Here is a 20,361-nt window from a genome sequence, read left to right as displayed (position 1 = left end):
CAGCCTGTGAGGGTCTGGTGCTTGGTTAGGTTTGGGGAATCCAGGAAAGAAGCCTCCTATGCTCGACTCCCCTGCCCTGGATGGGCCTCCTTGGGTAGCTCTCCGGGTCTCCCCACCTAGCTGATGGCCATGTGAGGGTTAAGCAGGAGCCACCACGTTTCCCAATGGGCCTGCCCATCTGCCCTGGCACACTGACCACCCCCTTCCTAACTTGGGTGGGGTCGCCCAGCCCAGCCTTGGCTTCTCCTGTGACCTCAGGGTCAGCTGGTGTCTGGCCACTGCCCCTCCCCAGCCTCTTTGCTGGCAAATGCCTGGCAGAGCCCAGCCGCCTGGTGTTTGCTTTTCGCAGGCAGGCGCCACTTTCCCAAGAAGAGATGGGGGGCAGGAGGGTGGCCTGGCCTAGGGCCAGCGTCTGCCTGCTGGGAGCCCCCATGCTGTCCTGCAGGCTCCTGTGGGGACATAGCCACTCCATTCTGTAAATAGGCCGCTGGGATGTGTGCCCAGTGCCTGGCCTGAGGTCAGAACTTAGGTGATGGCTGGCAAGGCTGCTGGAGCCTAGGGGAGCCCCACCACGCCCTTACCCGCCTATCAGTCTCTGCTCTTCCTGCTCAAACCAGGTACAGTCTGGCCGTCCAGCCATCCCTTCCTCTATGGGGAACCCTCCCTCCCTCCCTCCCGTCTGCTGTGCCTGCTCTGCCTGGGGTGGTGGGCCTGTGCTTGCAAGGGTCTGGAGCAGGCCCAGCTGGGTCTGGGGAGGGCAAGGCTTACTGGTTTAAGGGACTTTCAAATGGAACATTTCTATATCCAACTGGGTGGGCAGTGGGGAGAGGAGGGGGGCAGATGGGAGCTGTCCGAATCCTCCCGTCGGGTCTGGAAGCTCCTCACTGAGCCCAGGGACTGGAGCCCTCACCTGCCTCCCCAGTGGCAGCCCCTCCCCTGCCTCCCAGCTGTGGGGTGGCGGTGAGGGGACAGCTTTATCTCCCTCCCTCTTATTGAGCTTGGATCTTTTTCCAGGTCATTTCTCAGCTTCTGAGAAATTATAGATCTGCCTGGGAGAAAGTCCGCACCCAGAAATTTACCGAGTAAACACAGTTACACAGCAGAAAGTGCGGACTCAGCAGGAGTTCTGGGCCAGGGGGCCTCTTCCCCGTGCTGGAGCATGAGGCTGGAGCATGAGGCTGGAGCAGGGTGCGTGCACGTGGACAGGGAGAGTTGGTGGTCCTGTCACTGAACATTTGAAGGTTGGGACAGGAAATTCCTGTGATCGAGCTTGCGCGTCTGGGAAAGACTTCCTCAGTGGTTCTCAACCTTCTGGCCCTTTAAGTACAGTTCCTCGTGTTGTGACCCAACCATAACATTATTTTCGTTGCTACTTCATAACTGTAATGTTGCTACTGTTATGAATCGTAATGATTTATCTGATATGCAGGATGGTCTTAGGCGACCCCTGTGAAAGGGCCGTTCGACCGCCAAAGGGGTTGTGACCCACAGGTTGAGAACCGCTGCCTTACAGGATTTTGGCAGCTGGGGTTGGCTATTCTTTAAATTTTTTTTTTCTTTTCTTTTTAGAGAGAAAGGGAGAGAAAAAAAACAAACATCAATTGGCTGCCTCCTGCACACACCTGAGGACCGAGCCATAACCCAGGCATGTGCCCTGACTGGGAATCGTACCAGCCACCTTCTGGTGCACAGGACAAAGCTCAACCAACTCAGCCACGCTGGCCGGGGCGGGTTGGGAGCTTTAAGTCTGCGAGTTCTGCAGGAACCCTTCCGGAGTAGTCGGGAGCCACTCCCTGCTGGGACACCTGGACGCCACATGCTGCTCTGTCTGCTCTTACCCCGGAGGGGACAGTGGCTTTCCTTGTCTGTGTCCCTCCATCCCCGTGAGGTGGCAGCTCAGGCTCACTGGCCGGTGGGCTGTCCTCTCTGAAGTGCAGGTTTCAGTCCCTGGCAGTTTTCTATTTGGTTGTCAAGTCTGAATTATAAGACAATTTAAAAAAATCACATTAAGATGCAAGCCATTGTCGGCGTGGGGAGCCCGTGCTTTCTGTCTGTAGTTTGCTTTTTTGTGCTCTTTATCATGGTAGTGGCGAGAGTTAGTTTAATGTGGTCTCTCATAAGCTCTTCCTTAAATCTTATGAACTTGATTTCCCAAATACCAACAGTAAAGATGGAAAAAGTCCAAAAAGGTTTTTTTTATGTAGTCCAATTTATCAAACTGGTTTCAGGTCCTATTTGTCACATGACTTTTATGATCTTCTAAAATACCTTGAAAACATGTTACCTGCTCTCCAGGCCACTTCCTAAGCATGTGAGGCCGAGCTCACGTTTCATCTCCTCAGTGGGTCCCCGGGGCTCACTGCCATTTAGTTCGTGGCTGTCCTTGCTCCCTGCTCCTCAGTGTCCACTTCCGCGAGGGCCTTTCTGGGCTCTCCTTGCCCCCTCAGCGTCCACCTGCACCGTGGAGGCTTTTCAGTGGGTCTCGGTAGCTGGTGGAGAGGCCCTCCCTCCACTTCCTCCTCTGAGAGCACTTGGCTACTCAGTCCTTTGCATTTCCTCATCTGCTGCGGGAGCAGCTTGTCAAGTATCTAAAATGAAGCCAAAAGACTTTTTTTAAAAAGATTTTTTTTTTAGGCCTGGCCGGAGTGGCTCAGTGGTTGAGTGTCGACCTGTGAACCAAGGGGTCGCGGTTTGATTCTTGGTCAAGGCACTTGCCTGGGTTGTGGGCTGGATCCTCAGTGTGGGCCATGCAGGAGGCAGCCAACCAGTGGTTCGCTTATCATTGATGTTTCTCTCTCCATCTCCCTCTCCCTTCCTCTCTGAAATCAATAAAAATATACCTATTTTTCAAAGCCAATAAAGATTTTAAAAATATAATTTTTTACTGATTGTTAGAGAGGAAAGGAGAGGGAGAGAAACATCCATCAGCTGCCCCTGCACACCCCCTACAGGGTGGCATCAAGCTCGCCACCAGGGCATGTCCTGACCAGAGTCAAACCAGCAGCCTTTTGGTGCATCAAACCAGCTGAGCCACACCAGCCAAGCCTCTTGAATTGTGAATTGTGTTACAATTTGGGGAGAATTGACATCACGATACTGAGTCTTTTGATTTGTGTAGATGGTGTAATTCACCTTTTTATTTCGGTCTCCTTTGGTTTCTCCCTTTCTGTAGATTCTGTGTTGTGATTTTGCATATATTTTTTAGATTATTTTTCCTAGATGGTTGTTACTAGATACTATGATATCTTTTCTCCTTTAACTTTGTGGAGATTGAAATTGTTTGCTAAAAATAGGTTGGGAAAACAAAGTATTAACGGATGTGGTGCTTTTACTCAGTACTTTCTTTTAAAAAAAATATATTTTATTTTTTACAGAGAGGAAGGGAGAGGGATAAAGAGGTAGAAACATCAGTGAGAGAGAAACATTGATCAGCTGCCTCCTGCACACCTTCTACTGGGGATGTGCCCGCAACCAAGGTACATGCCCTTGACCGGAACCAAACCTGGGACCTTCCAGTCCGCAGGCCGATGCTCTATCCACTGAGCCAAACCGGTTAGGGCTACTCAGTACTTTATTGATATGTGATTCACACATCATACAATGCATCATTTTATGTATACGTAAGTATACAACTCAATGATTATTTTTTTTCGATGATTCTTAATAAATGTGTAGAGTTGAGAAATCATACTCATCTAGCTTTAGAACATTCCCATACAGTATGTGGTCCTCTGCGTCTTACCTTATTCACTTAGCATAGTGTTTTCGGTTCATCCACATGAGAAAGTGTTAATTTTCACTCCTTTTTATGGCTGGATGGTATTCCATTGTATGGATTTGCCCCATTTTGTGTATCCATTCATCAACTGATGGACATTTGGGTTGTTTCAATTGGAGTTATTACTATTAATGCTGCTATGAACATTTGTATATGACCCTTTGTGTGGATGTGTATTTAATTCCTGCTGGAGTGCTTCCTAGGAGTGGATTACTGATTCATATAGGAGTTATGTCTTAACTTAAAACAACAACAACAAGAAACCTGTTGCCCTGGCCAGTGTGGCTCAGTTGGCTGAGCATCATCCTATATACTGAAAGGTTGCCAGTTCAATTCCTAGTCAGGGCACATACCTAGGTTGCCAGCTGGATCCCCAGTGAGGGCATGCGGGAGGCAGCCAATCAATGTTCCTCTCTTCCTCTTCCTCTCTCTTTAAAAGCAGTAAAAAGCAGTAAAAAAGTTTTTTTAAAAAAATGATATTCCAGCCAGAACTGGTTTGGCTCAGTGGATAGAGCGTCAGCCTGCGGACTCAAGGGTCCTGGGTTCGATTTCGGTCAGGGGCATATACCTTGGTTGCGGGCACATCCCCGGGGTGGGGCGTGCAGGAGGCAGCTGATTGATGTTTCTCTCTCATCAATGTTTCTAACTCTATCCCTCTCTCTTCCTCTCTGTAAAAAATCAAAAAAATATATTTAAAAAAAAAATGATACTCCAGTTGTTCACATCCTCACCAACATTTGGTATGGTTACTTTTTTATTTTGAGCGATTCTAATTTTAATTTGTTTTCTCTGACAATGATGTTGGGCCCTTTTCATATGTTTATTGACCATTCTTATAACTTCTTTGGTGAAATGTTTGTGTAGTCAAGACTTTTGCCCCTTTAAAAAAGATCTTTATTGTTGAAAGTATTACATATGTTCCCTTTTCCCCCACATTGACCCCTGCTACGCCCCCCCCCTTCACCACCCTATTGTCTGTCCATGGGTTATGTATATATGCATACAACTTCTTTGATCACTTCCCATCCACCTACCCTCCCCTGCCTTCCCTCTGCGATTCTACAGTCTGTTCTATGTGCTATGTCTAGATTTATGTTGTTCATCAGTTTATTTTCATTAGATTCCACATATGAGTGAGATCATGTGATACTTTTTGTCTCTCTGACTAGCTTATTTTGCTTAGTATAATACTCTCCATATCCCTCCATGCTGTCTCAAAGGGTAAGAGAGCCTTCTTTTTATTTTTTACTGCTGCATAGTATTCCATGGTATAAATGTACCATAGCGTTTTTATCCATTCATCTACTCTTTTGCCTATTTTTAAATTGAGTTGTCTTCTTAGTAAGTTCTGATTCCCTAGCTCAGTGGTCGGCAAACTGCGGCTCGGCAAACCATGGCTTGCGAGCCACACGCGGCTCTTTGGCCCCTTGAGTGTGGCTCTTCCACAAAATACCAACTTCTGCGCATGGGCCATGAAGTTTCAATCGCACTGTACGTGCGTGCCCGCACATGGTATTTTGTGGAAGAGCCACACTCAAGGGGCCAAAGAGCCGCATGTGGCTCGTGAGCTGCAGTTTGCCAACCACGGCCCTAGCTGGTTTGGCTCAGTGAGTAGAGTGTCGGCCTACAGACTCAACGGTACTGGGTTCAATTCTGGTCAAAGGCACATGCCCAGTTGCGGGCTCAACCCCCAATGGAGGGCGTGCAGGGGCAGCTAATCAATAATTCTCTCTCGTCATTGATGTTTCTATCTCTCCTTTTCCTTCCTCTCTCAAATCAATAAAAATATTTTTTAAATAAGTTCTCAAGTTTTATACATTATGGATACAAGACTTTATATATTTTGAATTATCAGATATGACATTTGTAGGTATTCTTCTCACTCTATGACTTGTCTCCTAATTTTTAAAAATATATTTTTGTTGGTTTCAGAGAGGAAGGGAGAAATAGAAACATCAGTGATGAGAGAGAATCATTGATCAGCTGCCTCGCGCACACCCCACAATGGGGATCAAGCCCACAACCCAGGCATGTGCCCTGATTGGGGGATCAAACCCTAACCTCTGAGTTCATAGGTCAACATTCAACCACTGAACCATGCTGGCCGGGCATGTCTCCTCATTTTTTAAAATGCTGTCTTTTTTAAAAAATATTTTTTTATTGATTTCAGAGAGGAAGGGAGAGGGAGAGAGAGATAGAAACATCAATGATGAGAAACATTGATCGGCTGCCTCCAGCACACCCCCTTATGGGGATCGAGCCTGCAACCCAGGTATGTGCCGTTGACCAGAATTGAACCTAGGACCCTCAGTCCACAGGCTGATGCTCTATCCACTGAGCCAAACCGGCTAGGGCTAAAATGCTTTTTGTAGTGCAAGTTTTTACTCTTAAGACCAATTTATCAATTTATGGCTCACGTTTGGTGTTGTGTCTTACTCTGCCTAATCCAAGATCACAAAATGTTCTCCTGTTTTCTTCTAAAAGCTTGATTACTTTTAGATGTTACATTTAAGTCTATGATCCATTTAGAGTTAGTGTATAATGTGAGATGAGGGTCTAAGTTCACTTTTAATGTATAGATACCCAATTGTCCCAGCACCAATTGTTGAAAAGACTAAAATTTGGCCCACTGAAATTTCTTTGCATCTTTGTTGAAATCAGTTAACCATAAATATAAGGATTTATTTCTAGACTCTCAATTCTGATCCATTAAACTACATGCCTATTATCCTTGCACCAATATATTACTGTGGATTTATAGTAAGTTTTGAAATTAGGCAGTGTAAGTCCTCCAGCTTAGTTCTTTTTCAAAATTGGTTTGGCTCTGCCCTAGCTGGTTTACTCAGTGGTTAGAGCATTGACCCATGGACTGAAGGGTCACAGGTTCAATTCCAGTCAAGGGCACATACCTGGGTAGCAGGCTTCATCCTGGCCCCAGTTGGGGTGTGTGCAGGAAGCAACCAATTGATGTGTTTCCCCCCCTCCCTTCTCTCTAAAAATCAATGGGGAAAATATCCTTGGGTGAGGATTAACAACAAAAACATGTTTTGGCTCTTCTAAGTCTTATATTTCCATATAAATTTTAGGGTCAGTTTACTTTCTCCCAAAAATCCTGCTGGGATTTTGATAGGGATTGCATTAGACCTATAGATCAATTTGGGGAGAATTGATATCTTTTTTTTGTTGTTGTTTTTATTTTTACTTGAATTTGTTGGGGTGACATTGGTTTATAAAATTATATAGAGTCAGGTATACAATTCCATAATACATCTGTATATTGTGAGAATTGACATCTTAATAGTCTTTAATGGAATATGGAGTATCTTTCCATTTATTTGGATCTTTAATTTTCCCTTATCAGATTTTTATAGTTTTTAGTGTATAACTCTTACATTACTTCTGATAAATTCCTAAGTTTTGGGCCTATTAGTACATAGAAATAAAATGGATTTTTTTCCCCCCCATTAATCTATATGCTAGCACCGTGGTGGGCAAACTGCGGCTCGTGCGCCACATGCGGCTCTTTGGTCCCTTGAGTGTGGCTCTTCCACAAAATACCACGTGTGGGCGCGCAAGTACAGTGCGATTGAAACTTCGTGGCCCATGCACAGAAGTCGGTTTTTGGCCTGGGCGAGTCTATTTTGAAGAAGTACTGTTGATATTTGGCTCTGTTGACTAATGAGTTTGCTGACCACTGTGCTAGGACCTTGCTAAACTTACAAGTTCCAGGTGGGTGTATGTATCTGGATTCCTTAGGATTAGCTATATATAGGATCAAGACATTTTTACTTCAACATGTGTACTACTTTTTTCTTTTTTGTGTGTGTGCCTTTTTGCACATCCAGTACAGTGTTGAGTAGAAGTAGCAAGAGCAGACATTGCTACCTTGTTCCTGATTTTACAGAAAAGCATTGTCATTTGCCATGAATATGATGCTGATATTTTTCATAGTAGATGCTGTGATAGGCACTGATGCTCCCCCAACCAAAGATACCCATGTTGTTATCCCTGCAATCATGAATATGTCAGGTTACATAGCAAAGGAAATTAAGGTTGCTAACCAGCTGACCTCAAAATAGTGAGATAAGTGGATTTTCCAAGTGGAGCAAATGTAATTACAAGGGTCCTTAAAAGTGGAAGAGGGGTCAGAAGAGGTCCTGCTCTTCTGGAGGAGTATCCCCCCCCTCCCCTCCTTTCTGAGTTTGTGAAGTGATTGGTTACTGGTAGAATGCATTAGTGAAGGCATGTGGGCCTGGGCTTCCCTTTGCTGAAGACTTCAGGCTTTTATCAATTGAATTTTTTGTTATAGGTCTATTCTGATTTTGTTTGTGAGGCAATGTGAGAAGGACTCGATCCACAGTTGCTAGCTTTTGAATATGGAGGCTGGAAGCGAGGAGCCAAGGAAGTAGGCACCTCTACAATCTAGAAAAGGCAAGGAAACAGATCCTCCTCCCGCTGAAATCTCCAGAAGGAAATAGGCCTGCTGACCATCCAGTGCGGTTCATGTCAGACTCCTGACCTCCAGAACTGCCAGATGGTAAGTCTGTTGTTTTTAAGTCACTAACTTTGTAGCCTTCAGAAATTCCGTCCTTTGTAGGTGGAGGAAGCTTTCTTCTATTCCTAGTCTATTGAAGCTTTTATTATGAATGGGTGTTGGATTTTGCCAAATGTTTTTCTGCATCCACTGAGATGATATTGTGGGTTTTATCTTTTATTCATTAATATGGTCTACCAGTATTTGAGCCCAGCCAGAATGGCTCAGTGATTGAGCATCAACCTATGAAGTAGGAGGTTGAGGTTTAATTGTCAATAATCAGGGCACACGCCCCTATTTCAGGCTCAATCCCCAGTGAGGGGCTTATAGGAAGCAGCCAGTCAATTATTCTCTCTCCTCATTGATGTTTCTATCTCTCTCCCTTCCTCTCTGAAGTCAATAAAAGGATGTGTGTGTGTGTGTGTGTGTGTGTATATACACACACACACATATATATGTATATATATATACATATATATATATATATATTAATGTTCTATTTAAAATATACCACTTTTAGATACTAGTATAAATATCTATTGCTTTTAGATATTTAACCAACCTTGCATTCCTGTGATAAATCCTATTTGGTAATGGTGTATACTATTGGTATTGCTGTATTTGGGTTGCTAACTTTTTATTTATTAAGGATTTTACGCCTGTATTCATGAGAGACACTGATCTACATAAGGGATATTGGTCTCGTTTTCTTTTTTTGTGATAGCTTTGCCTGGCTTTGGTATCAGGATAACATTAGACCCATAGAATGAGTTGGGAAGAGTTCCCTCCTCTATTTTCTGAGAGTTTGAGAGTGATTGGTGTTACTGATAGAATGCATATATCTAATTCCACTGGGGTTAGAGAATATATTTTGTATAATTTCAGTCTCAATATTTATGGTGATGAATTTTGTGGCCTAAGATAGGGTCTATCCTGGAGAATGTTTCATAGGTACCTGAAAAGGATATCGGTGGAATGTTCTTTAAATAAGTAGGTTCACTTGAATGATAGTGTTCAGTCTTTTTTTATCCTTGCTGATGTTCTGTCTAGTTGTCCTAAAATCTCCATTTATTATTGCTGAATTACCTATTATTCCTTTCAGTTTCTAAAATTCTTTTTCCCTATTGACTGCCTTCCACCGCTGCCCATTGAAACCAGACATGAGGTATTTGTTGCTGCAACAGAGGACTGTTATAACAGAAATCACAGAGAAGAAGAAATTGATTATTGGTTGTAGAGCTTAAGTCAAGGTTATGGCCTAAGAATATCTGCTGACAAACAGAGCAGAACAACTCTAAGCTAGGGGTGTGGGGAGAGTGAAGAGGAAGAGGAAGGATCTGGCTCCTGATGTCCTGCTCCTTGGCCTCTTACCCCCACATACCACCTGGCCTGAGTGGAATCCCAGATTGGCTTGAGGGTCTGAGCTCAGAGTTCAGAAAGCAGATAGAGGCACATGGGAGGGATGTGTGTGTCCTGGGCCTTCCTCTCAGGATCTGTCTAGGGACCCTAGGCCAGGCTCCCCGGATTCATGGTGATCGCTTCTTCCCCAGGTCTCTCTGCTGCCCCAGCTCAGAACCAGTCACCCGTAGAAGAGGGGGGACCAGGAGAGGCCTGGTTAATATAATGATCACAAGTTTCAGAGTACTGGGCAGAGGTGGGGGCTGCACAACGTGCCTCTGAATTGTACATTTTTAAGTGGCTAATTGTATGTTGTGTGAACCTCACCTCAATTTAAATAAACAAACAAACTCTAAAAGGTTTTTATTACTACTAAAACCTAAGTGACTCTGTAGCTAGAGAGAAACGTACCACTGGGACTCGTGCAGGACACAGAGCAGATCAGCTGGGTCGCTGTGGAAGGAACAGCAAGGACCTGGTCAGGCCTGTGTTTGGCCCGCACGACAGAAGACCACGCTCAGGGAGCAGCTCCCATGGGCATCAGTAAAGGGTCAGACCAAACGCACAGGGACCAGGCTTAGTGAGAGAGGGAGCCCGCAGCCAGAGCAGTCAGGAAATACTTCAGAGTAAAAATCCTCAGCCCTAGCTGGTTTGGCTCAGTGGATAGAGTGTCAGCCCGCAGACTGAAGGACCCCAGGTTAAGATTCCGGTCAAGAGCACGTACCTTGGTTGCAGGTTCCCCAGCCCTGGTTGGGGTGCGTGCAGGAGGCAACCAATGTGTCTCTCTCACATCGATGTTTCTGTCTCTCCCTCTCCCTTCCACTCTCTAAAAATCAATGGAAAAATATCGAGTGAGGCTTAACCAAAAATAAAAATCCTCAGAAGGAAGAGGGAAGACACTGGCTAGGAATCAGTAACAAGGACTCTGTTTCTGTTTGATGGCATCATTTCAGTCCACCTCAGATGCCTGAGCCGTTGTCAGGGAAGATGTGTCATGCCTGACACTGGGTACTCAAGGATTTTTCGCTTTCCTCGAGTAGTAGAGAGAGCAGGAGCTCGAAGCAAGAGGCAAACAGCAACTAGAGCTCTGTCGGGGAGAGGGAGCCCAGATAAGGACATTGCAGACATGATTAGTAAACGCAGGAAAGAAAAACTCACCAAAAGCAGCTGAAGAAGAATAGAAGTAGCCCTATAACCATTAAAAATACCCACAAAGAAGACACCAGGCTCAGACTAGAAGTGCCTTCTACAAACTTCTGAATAAGAAACATTCCTAAAAAAAAATGTTTATCACTTACCAGAACTAGACAGACTCTGAGAAAGGAACCAGCAGCTGACATTCTGATGAAATGGGATTTAGCCCAAGACTCTACTGGCAACTTCGCACTGAATAACTTCATGTAACTCCCCAGACCAGAGGAGAATGGTCAGCTGATGCAGAAAAAGCAGGTGGTAAGATCCAGTTCCCATCCTGGATGCCTTCTCGCAAAGAAGAAAGGAAGGACCGTGCTCAATGTAATGACAGGTACTCAGCCTGACCGCCACCCTTGAGGGGAGGAGCGGCCTCGGTGCCCATGGTGCCACACCTGCCACTTCCTCCAGGCAGCACCACTCCCCTGCCCTTCCTCTACCTGATGGTTCCTCTCCGGTTCCAGACCTATGAACGCCTGAGATCTCGACCTCCCGCACGACGGCACCTGCCTCCCGGCTTTAGGACTCACCACACGCTGGTGACTCCTCACCGGCATTTCCAGGTGGACCTTGCCTTGAACTTCCCTGCCTACCCGGCTGTTTCATAGGCATTTAAACTCAACTTGTCCAAACCTGACCTCCCACGACTCCAGTGAGTAAATGGACATGGAATCCCCTTAACTTAGCACTCACGGCTCAGATCCAAGCCGGGAGCAAATGCCTCTGCCTGCACCTCAGCTCACTGGGAACTCACCACCTCTCACCTCCACCTGCTCCCGCGACCCTGCCATGACACTCGGAGAATCCTAGTAGGGTCAGGTACGACCTGCCTCTGCACATCTGAGTGTGGGCAAGTCCTCCCGTGCCCTGTACCCTGACCCACTCCCCTCCCCTCTGCCCTCACAGCCTCGCTTTGCCGCAGACCTGCTCGGGTGCCTCTGCACTTGCTTTCTTTCCCAGGTATCTGGGCAGCCTGCTCCCTAGATCCCCTCAATTCTTACTTCATGGCACCTCCTCAGTGAGGCCTCCCCTTGGGTGCTCTATCCCTAAGTGTTGTTTTTTCTCTGCAGTGCTCCCTCCGTCTGACCTGCCAGCACTTCTGTCATCTCTGTCTTCATCCCTCAGGATGAAGCTCCACAGGGAAGGGACTGTCTGCTCACTCCGAGTCCCTGGAGTGTCCGGCATCTGCCACATCAGCGCATTCAGACATTTAGGAAACCAGTGAAGTCAGAATAAAGGCCAATGTGTCCACTTGCCTCACTTCAACAGGGAGATCTGGAAAACCACATCCCAGATGGAACTCAGAGGGTCTACAAAGGAACATCATCAGGGTGAGCAAGTTTAGTGGGTTCCCAGGAACAAAGTCTACGGCCTTTACTTTCTGACCACTGGGGACCTTTAAATGAAGGTGCCATTTACAACACATCAAAACCCAAAGTACCTGGGACCACACTGTCCCAGAGAACTGGCCTCTGGGAAGGAAGTTCTAAAACCTGGTGAAAAGACATCTGACAAATAATAATTTCTCTGGCCTTTATCCCTATTGAGGAGAAGGAACCTTGAATTCCTTAATATGCCCCTGGCCCCCTGAGCTTACACTCCTGAGGTGACTCAGGGCTGTCAACAAAAAGGCCTCCCTATGATCAGAGGAGTGGGTGGGTGGGCAGGGCTGGAGTTCAGTCACGTGGTCAGCGATTCCATGGCCGACACAGTGACACCCCAAACTACCTGGCCTTTCCTGTGGGTGAGCACCCGGATGTGCCCAGAGGGAGACACGCTTGCACTCCACAGAGAGGAACAGTCAGTGCTCTGGACCCTCCCGACCTCACCCTGTGGGTCTTTCCACTTGGCTGGTCTTGGTTTGAATCCTTTATTCTAAAACTGCTATCATATCCTTTATAATACAATCAGAAGTCCGGCGTCTCTCTGAATTCTAAGTCATCCTACTGAGTTATTGAATCTGAGGGGGTCATGGGAACCCCCCGAATTTATAGCCAGTTGCTCAAAAGTGCAGATGGCCTGGGGGTCCCAGGCTTCCAGCTATTGTCTACGGTGAGGGCCGTCATGTTGGGGACCGTGCCTGTCACGGGTGGGTCCGTGCTAACACTGGTGGTCAGCACCACAGGTGCGCTTTAGTGGCACTGCGTGGACAGCACCAGAGACCCAGTGGATGGACAAGCAGCATGTTCACCTGAAACTCTCCAAACCACACACAATCATTTCTTCCCAATCTAGTGAGTCAGTATCACTCCAGTCCGAATTCCAGATAGCAACACCCTAATGTTTATACATAACGGCAAGGGCCATCACTCTCCTACAGGCGGAGGCTGGGTCGTGTCCGTCCTGGAAATGAACAACTGCCCTAAAGCTGCAGAGACGGGAAGGGGCCGGCGCCAGGACAGCGGGCACGACAGACATGGAGCCACAGGGCATGCGGCACCTGGGACGCTCCCCAGCGCTGGCAGGGCCGACGGAGAGGGGCACCGGGTATCCAGTCACCAGCATAAATAGCATTTCCACATGAACTATAAACAGTGTGAAAAGCAAAACAAAAATGACTGCGTGAGATTACAGGAAGGCATAGAGGAGAGAAAGCGTTAAACAAGACACAAAAGCATTTACCATGATGTGAAAAAGGATGCATTTGACTATAAGAAATTAAGAATTTCTTCAACAGAGCACCAGAGTCTGAAGCTGGCAACAAACTAGGTGATAACTGTCCACACCCACAACCAAAGAACTCGGGAAGTTTGCCGCATGGAGTGAAAGGACTCTTGGTCAATAAGAAGCAAAACCCAGTAGGAAACCACCTGGAGCTGTGGTCCGTGCGCCGTGCTGGAGGGGCCACGTACTCTGAATTCACACATCTTTCCACCAGCGCCCACTGCCGCTGCCGCAGGGACTGGAGGGCAGGGCTTCCAAGCTGTGGCTCCAGACCCAGGCTCGGGCCACAAGTCCAACCTCAACTGTGAGACCACCTGCAGCCCAGCTACAGAGCCAGAGCCCACCAGGTCTCGGAGGGCAGCTGCAGGACCCAGCACACCCAGGTGAAAGCACCCATTGTTTTCTTTTAATCCTCACCTGAGGCTATTTTTCCACTGATTTTTTTAGAGAGTAAGAGAGGGAAAGACAGAGAGAAACATTAATGTGGGAGAAACACATCGACTGGTTGCCTCCCGCATGAGCCCTGACCAGGGCCCAGGCCGGGGAGGAGCCTGCAATCAAGGCATGTGCCCTTGACTGGAATCGAACCCGGAACCCTTTGGTTCGCAGGCCAGCGCTCTATCCACTGAGCAAAACTGGCCAGGGCAAAGCACCCATTACTTTTTTTTTTTTTTTTAATAAATTTTATTGATTTCAGAGACAAATGGAGAAAGGAAGATAAAAACATCAATGATGAGAGAGAATCATTGATCAGCTGCCTCCTGCACACCCCCTATTGGGGATCGAGTCCACAACCCAGGCATGTGCCCTTGACTGGAATGAAACCCAGGACCCTTCAGTCCACAAGCCGACGCTCTATCCACTGAGCCAAACCAGCTGGGGCAAAGCACCCATTCTTTAGAGCTCAGCTCTCCCGGAGGAGCAGGAGGGATTCCCAGACTCAGCAGCACGCAGACAGCTGCAGAGTGACCTGTGCCCCAAGCTCAGCAGAGAACAGGGACAGATGACCTTCAGGACCTGAGGACTCTAGGGAGAGCGGCAACAGACAATCATGCTTTGCCATGACCTGTCTGGGAGGAGCAGTAGAGCTGACATCAGCAGAAGCTGTGGCACACACGCTGCGTGAGTGTCATCACAAGAGCAAAGACTGGCCAGAAGCTGCAGTGACAGGCTCCGCGAGCAGAGCCTTCACAGACCCGGCGCCTGGCACTGTTCTTTTGTAATAGATGGAGGCCAAACTGAAAATGTCAAACACAGAAGAAAACTTCCAAATCCAGAAAAGTGTTAGTTGGGAACAAACACCCCTTCTTCCTACCACCAAAACCCTGAATGCCACCACACCCCATAGCTGCCTCCACCTGTTCCTCGCTCGGACAACCCGCCCGCTCGGCCTGGGATTGGGACTCACTGCAAGAGCCTACCCAGTGTGCCCAGGGCCTAGGCCTAGCCTGACACTGCAGCTAAGGAGCCACCCCGAGCATGGTGGCTTCCCAGGACAGCTGCAGTTCGCGTTTTCTCAGGCAAAAGCAGAGGATACAGCGTTTGAGCAGGGATGCCTTCACAGAGAGCTCAGCCTCGGCCTCTGCCGCTGCCGCTGGGAGGAAGGACGCGGACACCCTTCCCGGCCGGGCCTGCGTGGGCCAGACCTGAGCAAGGCTGCACGCGCTGGCCGTCGTGTCCTACAGCCTCATGGGCACCTGGAGGCTCCAACGCAGACGGTGTCCTGGAGTCCCCTCCTGTCAGCTTCTCTGCCCACACTGGTCCCTGGGAACATTCCAGGCCAGGCCCGCCTTTGCAAGGATGGGGTGTGCAAAGTGTGAACCTCTGTGAGCACCGAGTGCAGAGGTTCCCAGCCTGACTCCCGCAGGCCTGGCCCCCGCCTCTGGCCTCACGGCACCAGTGACCCAGCCCAGGGAGGTCCTCAAGGCCTGACTACATCAACACAAAAACAATTTTGTGAAGATGACACAGGATCCTTGAGAGAATGACTTCCTCTAGAAGTAGCTGGGGGAGAGGAAGAGGAATGGGCGTGCCAGCAGCTCCTTCTTATGGTGCCAGGACAAAGAGGAGAGCGCACCCCCTTCTAGGGGCTCTGTTCTGGTGAGCACGGGGCTGCTGGCCTTGGCAGGAGAAAGAGGGATAGCTCTTATTGGGGTGTCATGCAGGGGCCCCACAAAAAAGCCAGAGAACACAGTCTGCAAGCAGAACTTTGGGAATAAAAATTTTCTAAATTCTCTGGTAAATACGCATTAAAACATTTGATAGCACAAGCAAAGGGCTTTACAATTAATTTAAATTAAACCAAGACTGAATTTCCTACACTCCCAGCAGGAAGTTCACCTAAAACATCTGAATACTGGATGCAGCAGCCATGGGCACCCCAGGCCTCAGTCCCGGGGCACCTTGAAACTGTCCTTCTCTTTGCGGATGGCCCTCATGGTGGTGACAGGGTCCGTCTCGCCCGCGTGCTGCTGCACAGTCTTCTCCCTGCAGAAGCCGAGTGCCAGGATGCAGGCTGTCTTGCCCCGCTCACAAACCCCTCCCAGGACACCAGGGAATAGCCCATGGCCAACTTGGGTGTTTCTGTGGATGGTGTGCTGGCCAAGCCCGTCCTGCTGGCGACCCAGAGGGCAGGAACGTCAATCCCATGCTGGCGTCTGGCAGTGCCCGGCACCACGAGGCTCAAGAATGCACCCGCCCACCTACAGATCCCGACTCTGGGGTCTGAAAAGACCCATGCCCTTGCCAGGGCACCAAGCAGTGTCCCCACCGCCTTTAGGAAAATGTGTCTGATCTGTGGCTATAGTTAATCCAGATTTCTGGGCAGTCTCCGCCATTTGGGATCTTCAGGAGTTTCAGTGAGTGGACATAGAGCTTGAGTGAAGCAGAGGCCAAGACGCCCGAGGCCAGGGTGGGCCCTGCCTGCGCCCACCTGCTCGCACCCTCACCTCACTCTCATGAACGGGTTATAGGTGAACTCCTCTGCAATGGTGGACGGCACTGTGGGCTCCCCAATACTGTACTTCTCCTGCAAAGGAAACACATCACTTTACTACACAAACTTCTAAAGATCTTCATTTCAAAATACCGTCTACTGATCTTAAAACACCTTCTGGCTGAGAAGGCAAAGTGAGCAGTCGGCAGTGTCGGGTCGGACACCTTCCTGCTCATGGAGGGGGGAAAAGAGTATGGCAGCTGTCATAACCCATCCTCTTTTGCTGTCCTGGAGCGGGAGGGGCAGGGGGACATGGAGCTTTCTTTATTAATATGAAGTTTATGTTCCACATTACAGAAGTAATAACCAGCCAAAATGCAGAAAACATGAAAAGAAGAAAACACCCACCACCCCACACCCGAGACAAGTGCAGGCTTGTGTACAGCTCATTCCTGGGAAGAACAGCAAGAAGCCAGATGCCCAGGGCCCCTCCCCTGGCACGACAGCCCCCTCTACAGGGTGGTGAGTTCTCATGTAGGGTATTCAGGCTTCCCCTAGGGCAGCGGTTTTCAACCTGTGGGTCGTGACCATCGGAAAACACATATATCAGATATTTACATTACGATTCAAAACAGTAACAAAATTACAGTTATGAAGTAGCAACGAAAATAATTTTATGGTTGGGTCACCACAACTTGAGGAACTGTATTAAAGGGTCGCGGCGTTAGGAAGGTTGAGAACCACTGCCCTAGGGAGAAGCACCCTGGAAGAGCCCTCGGCAGGCACCCTGTCACCTCCAGTCAGGATGGTCTTGCCCCTGATCAACACTGACCAAGGCAGACAGAGAGAAGATGCAAATTGGGCCGTTTGGCCAACTGTTAGCTTCTATAGAAACTCCACAAGAAGGTCAGGATTGAGAGCCGGGGTCTCCACCCTCCTAGCCACCCCTGCCCTCTGCCCAGCTAACCTGGAGGGTCACGCCATAGTTGCAGACACCCAAGCCCAGGCTTCCTGACCATTCAGGGGCCCTCAAACCTGAGAGTCTGGATCTTACCGCCCCCCACACTGTGATCACTGGCATCAAGCAGTAATCCATCATCAAAAGTCCTCTCTCTCCTGCCTGGGCTTCCTTTGCATCCCTCTCAGCAGGTGTCAGGGTGGGCCCTACACCAGTGTGTGTGTGTGGGGGGGGGGGGGGCGGCGCTAGGGGCTATTGTAGCTCCTCCAGGGCAAAGGCTGCCTGACTTCCTTCGTGTCCCTTTGCCCGGTGCCTGCACAGGGAGGTGCTCACAGTGGGTTAAAGACATGTAAGAGGAACACTAACTACAGCCAGCCATACCGCGAGGTATTTTGCAGCCATAAAAAGGACGGAGCCGGAACATGCCGCACATTGGGCCAAGTGAGAGAAGCCCATAGTGCGCGATCCCATTGATGCCTATAGAAACAGAAGTGAGTGGTGCCAAGGCCCGGGAAGAGAGGAGATAGGGGAATAGTGACTGCTAGTAGGTATGACATTCCTTTTGAGGTGATGAAAATGCTCTAACATTTATTGTGGTGATGATTGTACAACTCTTGAATATATGGAAAACCACCGAACTGTTCACACTAAGTGGAAATTATGTGGTTGGTTGATTATACTTCAATAAAGCTGTTTTGTTTTTTTAAAAAAAGAAGTAATCCTTCAACCATGGGAGGTGTGTTGAGTCGGGATGGGGCAGGAGGTCAAGATGAAGGTTTACTGCTAATCTCTGTTCTTTCCCTGTCCCTGAAAACAAGCTTAGAAGGTTTTATAATATTCCCTGTGCTCCTGTATTCACTTCTAAGAAATCTTATTCTATTTCCTATGAGGGAAGAAAACAAGTTAACTCTTCTAAGGATAATTTTAAAACAGATTCGTACATGTATAGTTGGGGGAGTGTAAACTGTCCTAACCCCTTAGATTATCTGTTAAAGTGAGTGTCAATGTGCAGCGATTTTCCTACAGAAGCAGGAAGGATGCCGTGTAAACACTGCAGCACCGTTCGCAAGAGCACGCTGGAAACGCTAAATGTCCTCTCTAATGAGATTGGTAAAATGATATATAAGTGGCATTCACACATTAGTATATTTGAAAGTAAGATGGATGGGTAGACAGTGGTAAAATACATACAATAAAATAATGTTAGAAGAGAGTAGGTGTTAGGTATATGAATGTTTTTATATGTGTGAAAATTCTCATAATAAAATGTTTAAAAGGCAAAAAAAGTTTAACACAGTTTGATATAACCCATGTGTCAAAGAAGAACTCACAAGAGATATTTTTTAAATATTTCAAATTGAAGATAATGAAAATATAACATTTGAAAACGTATGGGATAATGTTAAAGCAGTTCCTGAAAGTAAGTTTTTAGCTTTAAGTGCTTATATTAGAAAAAAAGAAAAGTCTAAAATCAATGAACTCAGGTTCCGTATTAAGAATCTATAAAAGAAGTAAATCCGTAGTAAGTAAATGGAAGGAGTTTAAAAAGATAACAGCAGAAATCTGTGCAATGGAAAAACCAAGCAAGGAAAATTAAGGCAAAAGTTGTTCTTTTTAAAAAATCAAGAAAATTGATAAGAATGATGAAGAAAAAGAACACAAATTACCAACATCAGAAATGAAAGAAGGGATATCACAGAGCCAACAGATATGGGTTGGAAGGGCTCAAACTAATCTCAAAATAAAAGCTAAAACTATAAAACTTCCAAAAGGAAACATAGGAGAAAATTTTTGACCTTGGGAAAAGCAAAGATTTCTTAGGAAACAAAAAAGTATAAACCATAAGAAAATTAATATGCTGGACTTCATCAAAATTTAAAATGCTCTTCAAAAGACACTATTGAGAAAATAAAAGGCAAGCCACAGAAACTATTCACCATACATATATTTGAAAAAGGACTTGTATCCATTTTTTAAAAATCCTCTTATCTGTAATAATAAAAGTGTAATATGCAAATCGACTGAATGACTGAACAGTACAATGACCATCCGGATGACCATGCTATGACACGCACTGGCACCAGGCCAGCCAAGATGGGCCATCACCCCACAATCGCCCCTCAGAGGGAGGTCCAGGCCACCGGCCAGTGACACTGTGGCGGGTGTGTGGGGCCGGCCAGCGATTGCCCCACAAAGGGAGGCCCAGATCAGCCAAGCGATCACACCCCATGCCTATTGCCTGCAGAGGGAGGCAACTAGTGGTGGGGGAGGGGAGGACAGTGCCACACAGATGGCAAATAGTGGCAGCAGCTGGGGAAAGAAAAGCCCCGATAGACCCTGATCGCCAGCCAGGCCTAAGGACCCTACCTGAAGGGTCCCAGATTGCAACAGGGTGCAGGCCGGGCTGAGGGACACCCCACTCCCTGTACACAGATTTCATGCACCGGGCCTCTAGTTATTCAATAAGAAAACAACCCAATGTTTTGAATGGGCAAGAAGATTTGAACAAACACTTCACAAAATGGCCAGTAATTGGTAAATGCAACTTAAAACCACAGTGAAACACCACTACATACCCATTAAAATTATTAAAATTAAAGAAGACTGACAATATCAACGTTGGTGAGGATGTGGAACAACTGGAACTCTCATACTTTGCTGGTAGTAATGTAAAATAATACAAACACTTAGGAAAATAGTTTGGCAGTTTTTTTACAAGTCAAACATATATCTAATACAACCCAGCCATTCCACTCATAGGTATTTACTCAGGAGAAATTAAAACATATATCACACAAAGACTTATACACAAGTGTTCATAGCAGCTTTATTACTAGAAACAACACAAATGTCTATCAAGAGATGAATGGATCAACAAAATGTGGCATATCCAAACAATGGAA

General features: G+C 47.2%; 1 protein-coding gene across 8 annotated transcripts in view; it reads right to left on the bottom strand.

The window, feature by feature from the left end:
- Positions 1-1,567: 1,567 nt before the first annotated feature.
- Positions 1,568-20,361, bottom strand: part of HAGH (hydroxyacylglutathione hydrolase) — a 35,683-nt gene continuing 16,889 nt past the window's right edge. For 5 of the 8 annotated variants that reach the window (XM_081089333.1, XM_081089328.1, XM_081089331.1 and 2 more), the window contains exon 8: positions 1,568-2,588. In XM_081089333.1, coding sequence (XP_080945459.1) covers positions 2,367-2,588 — 222 coding nt within the window. In that variant the 3' untranslated portion in view covers positions 1,568-2,366. Of the gene's footprint in view, positions 2,589-15,761; positions 16,053-16,513; positions 16,594-20,361 lie in introns of those variants that run through there. The other 3 variants (XM_081089335.1, XM_081089329.1, XM_081089332.1) reach the window with 1 other exon arrangement.

This window comes from Myotis nattereri (assembly GCF_964212035.1).
Source record: "Myotis nattereri genome assembly, chromosome: 4".
Classification (NCBI taxonomy): domain Eukaryota; kingdom Metazoa; phylum Chordata; class Mammalia; order Chiroptera; family Vespertilionidae; genus Myotis; species Myotis nattereri.
Note: the sequence above shows the minus strand (reverse complement) of the source record. Positions and strands in the feature narration are given on the sequence as shown.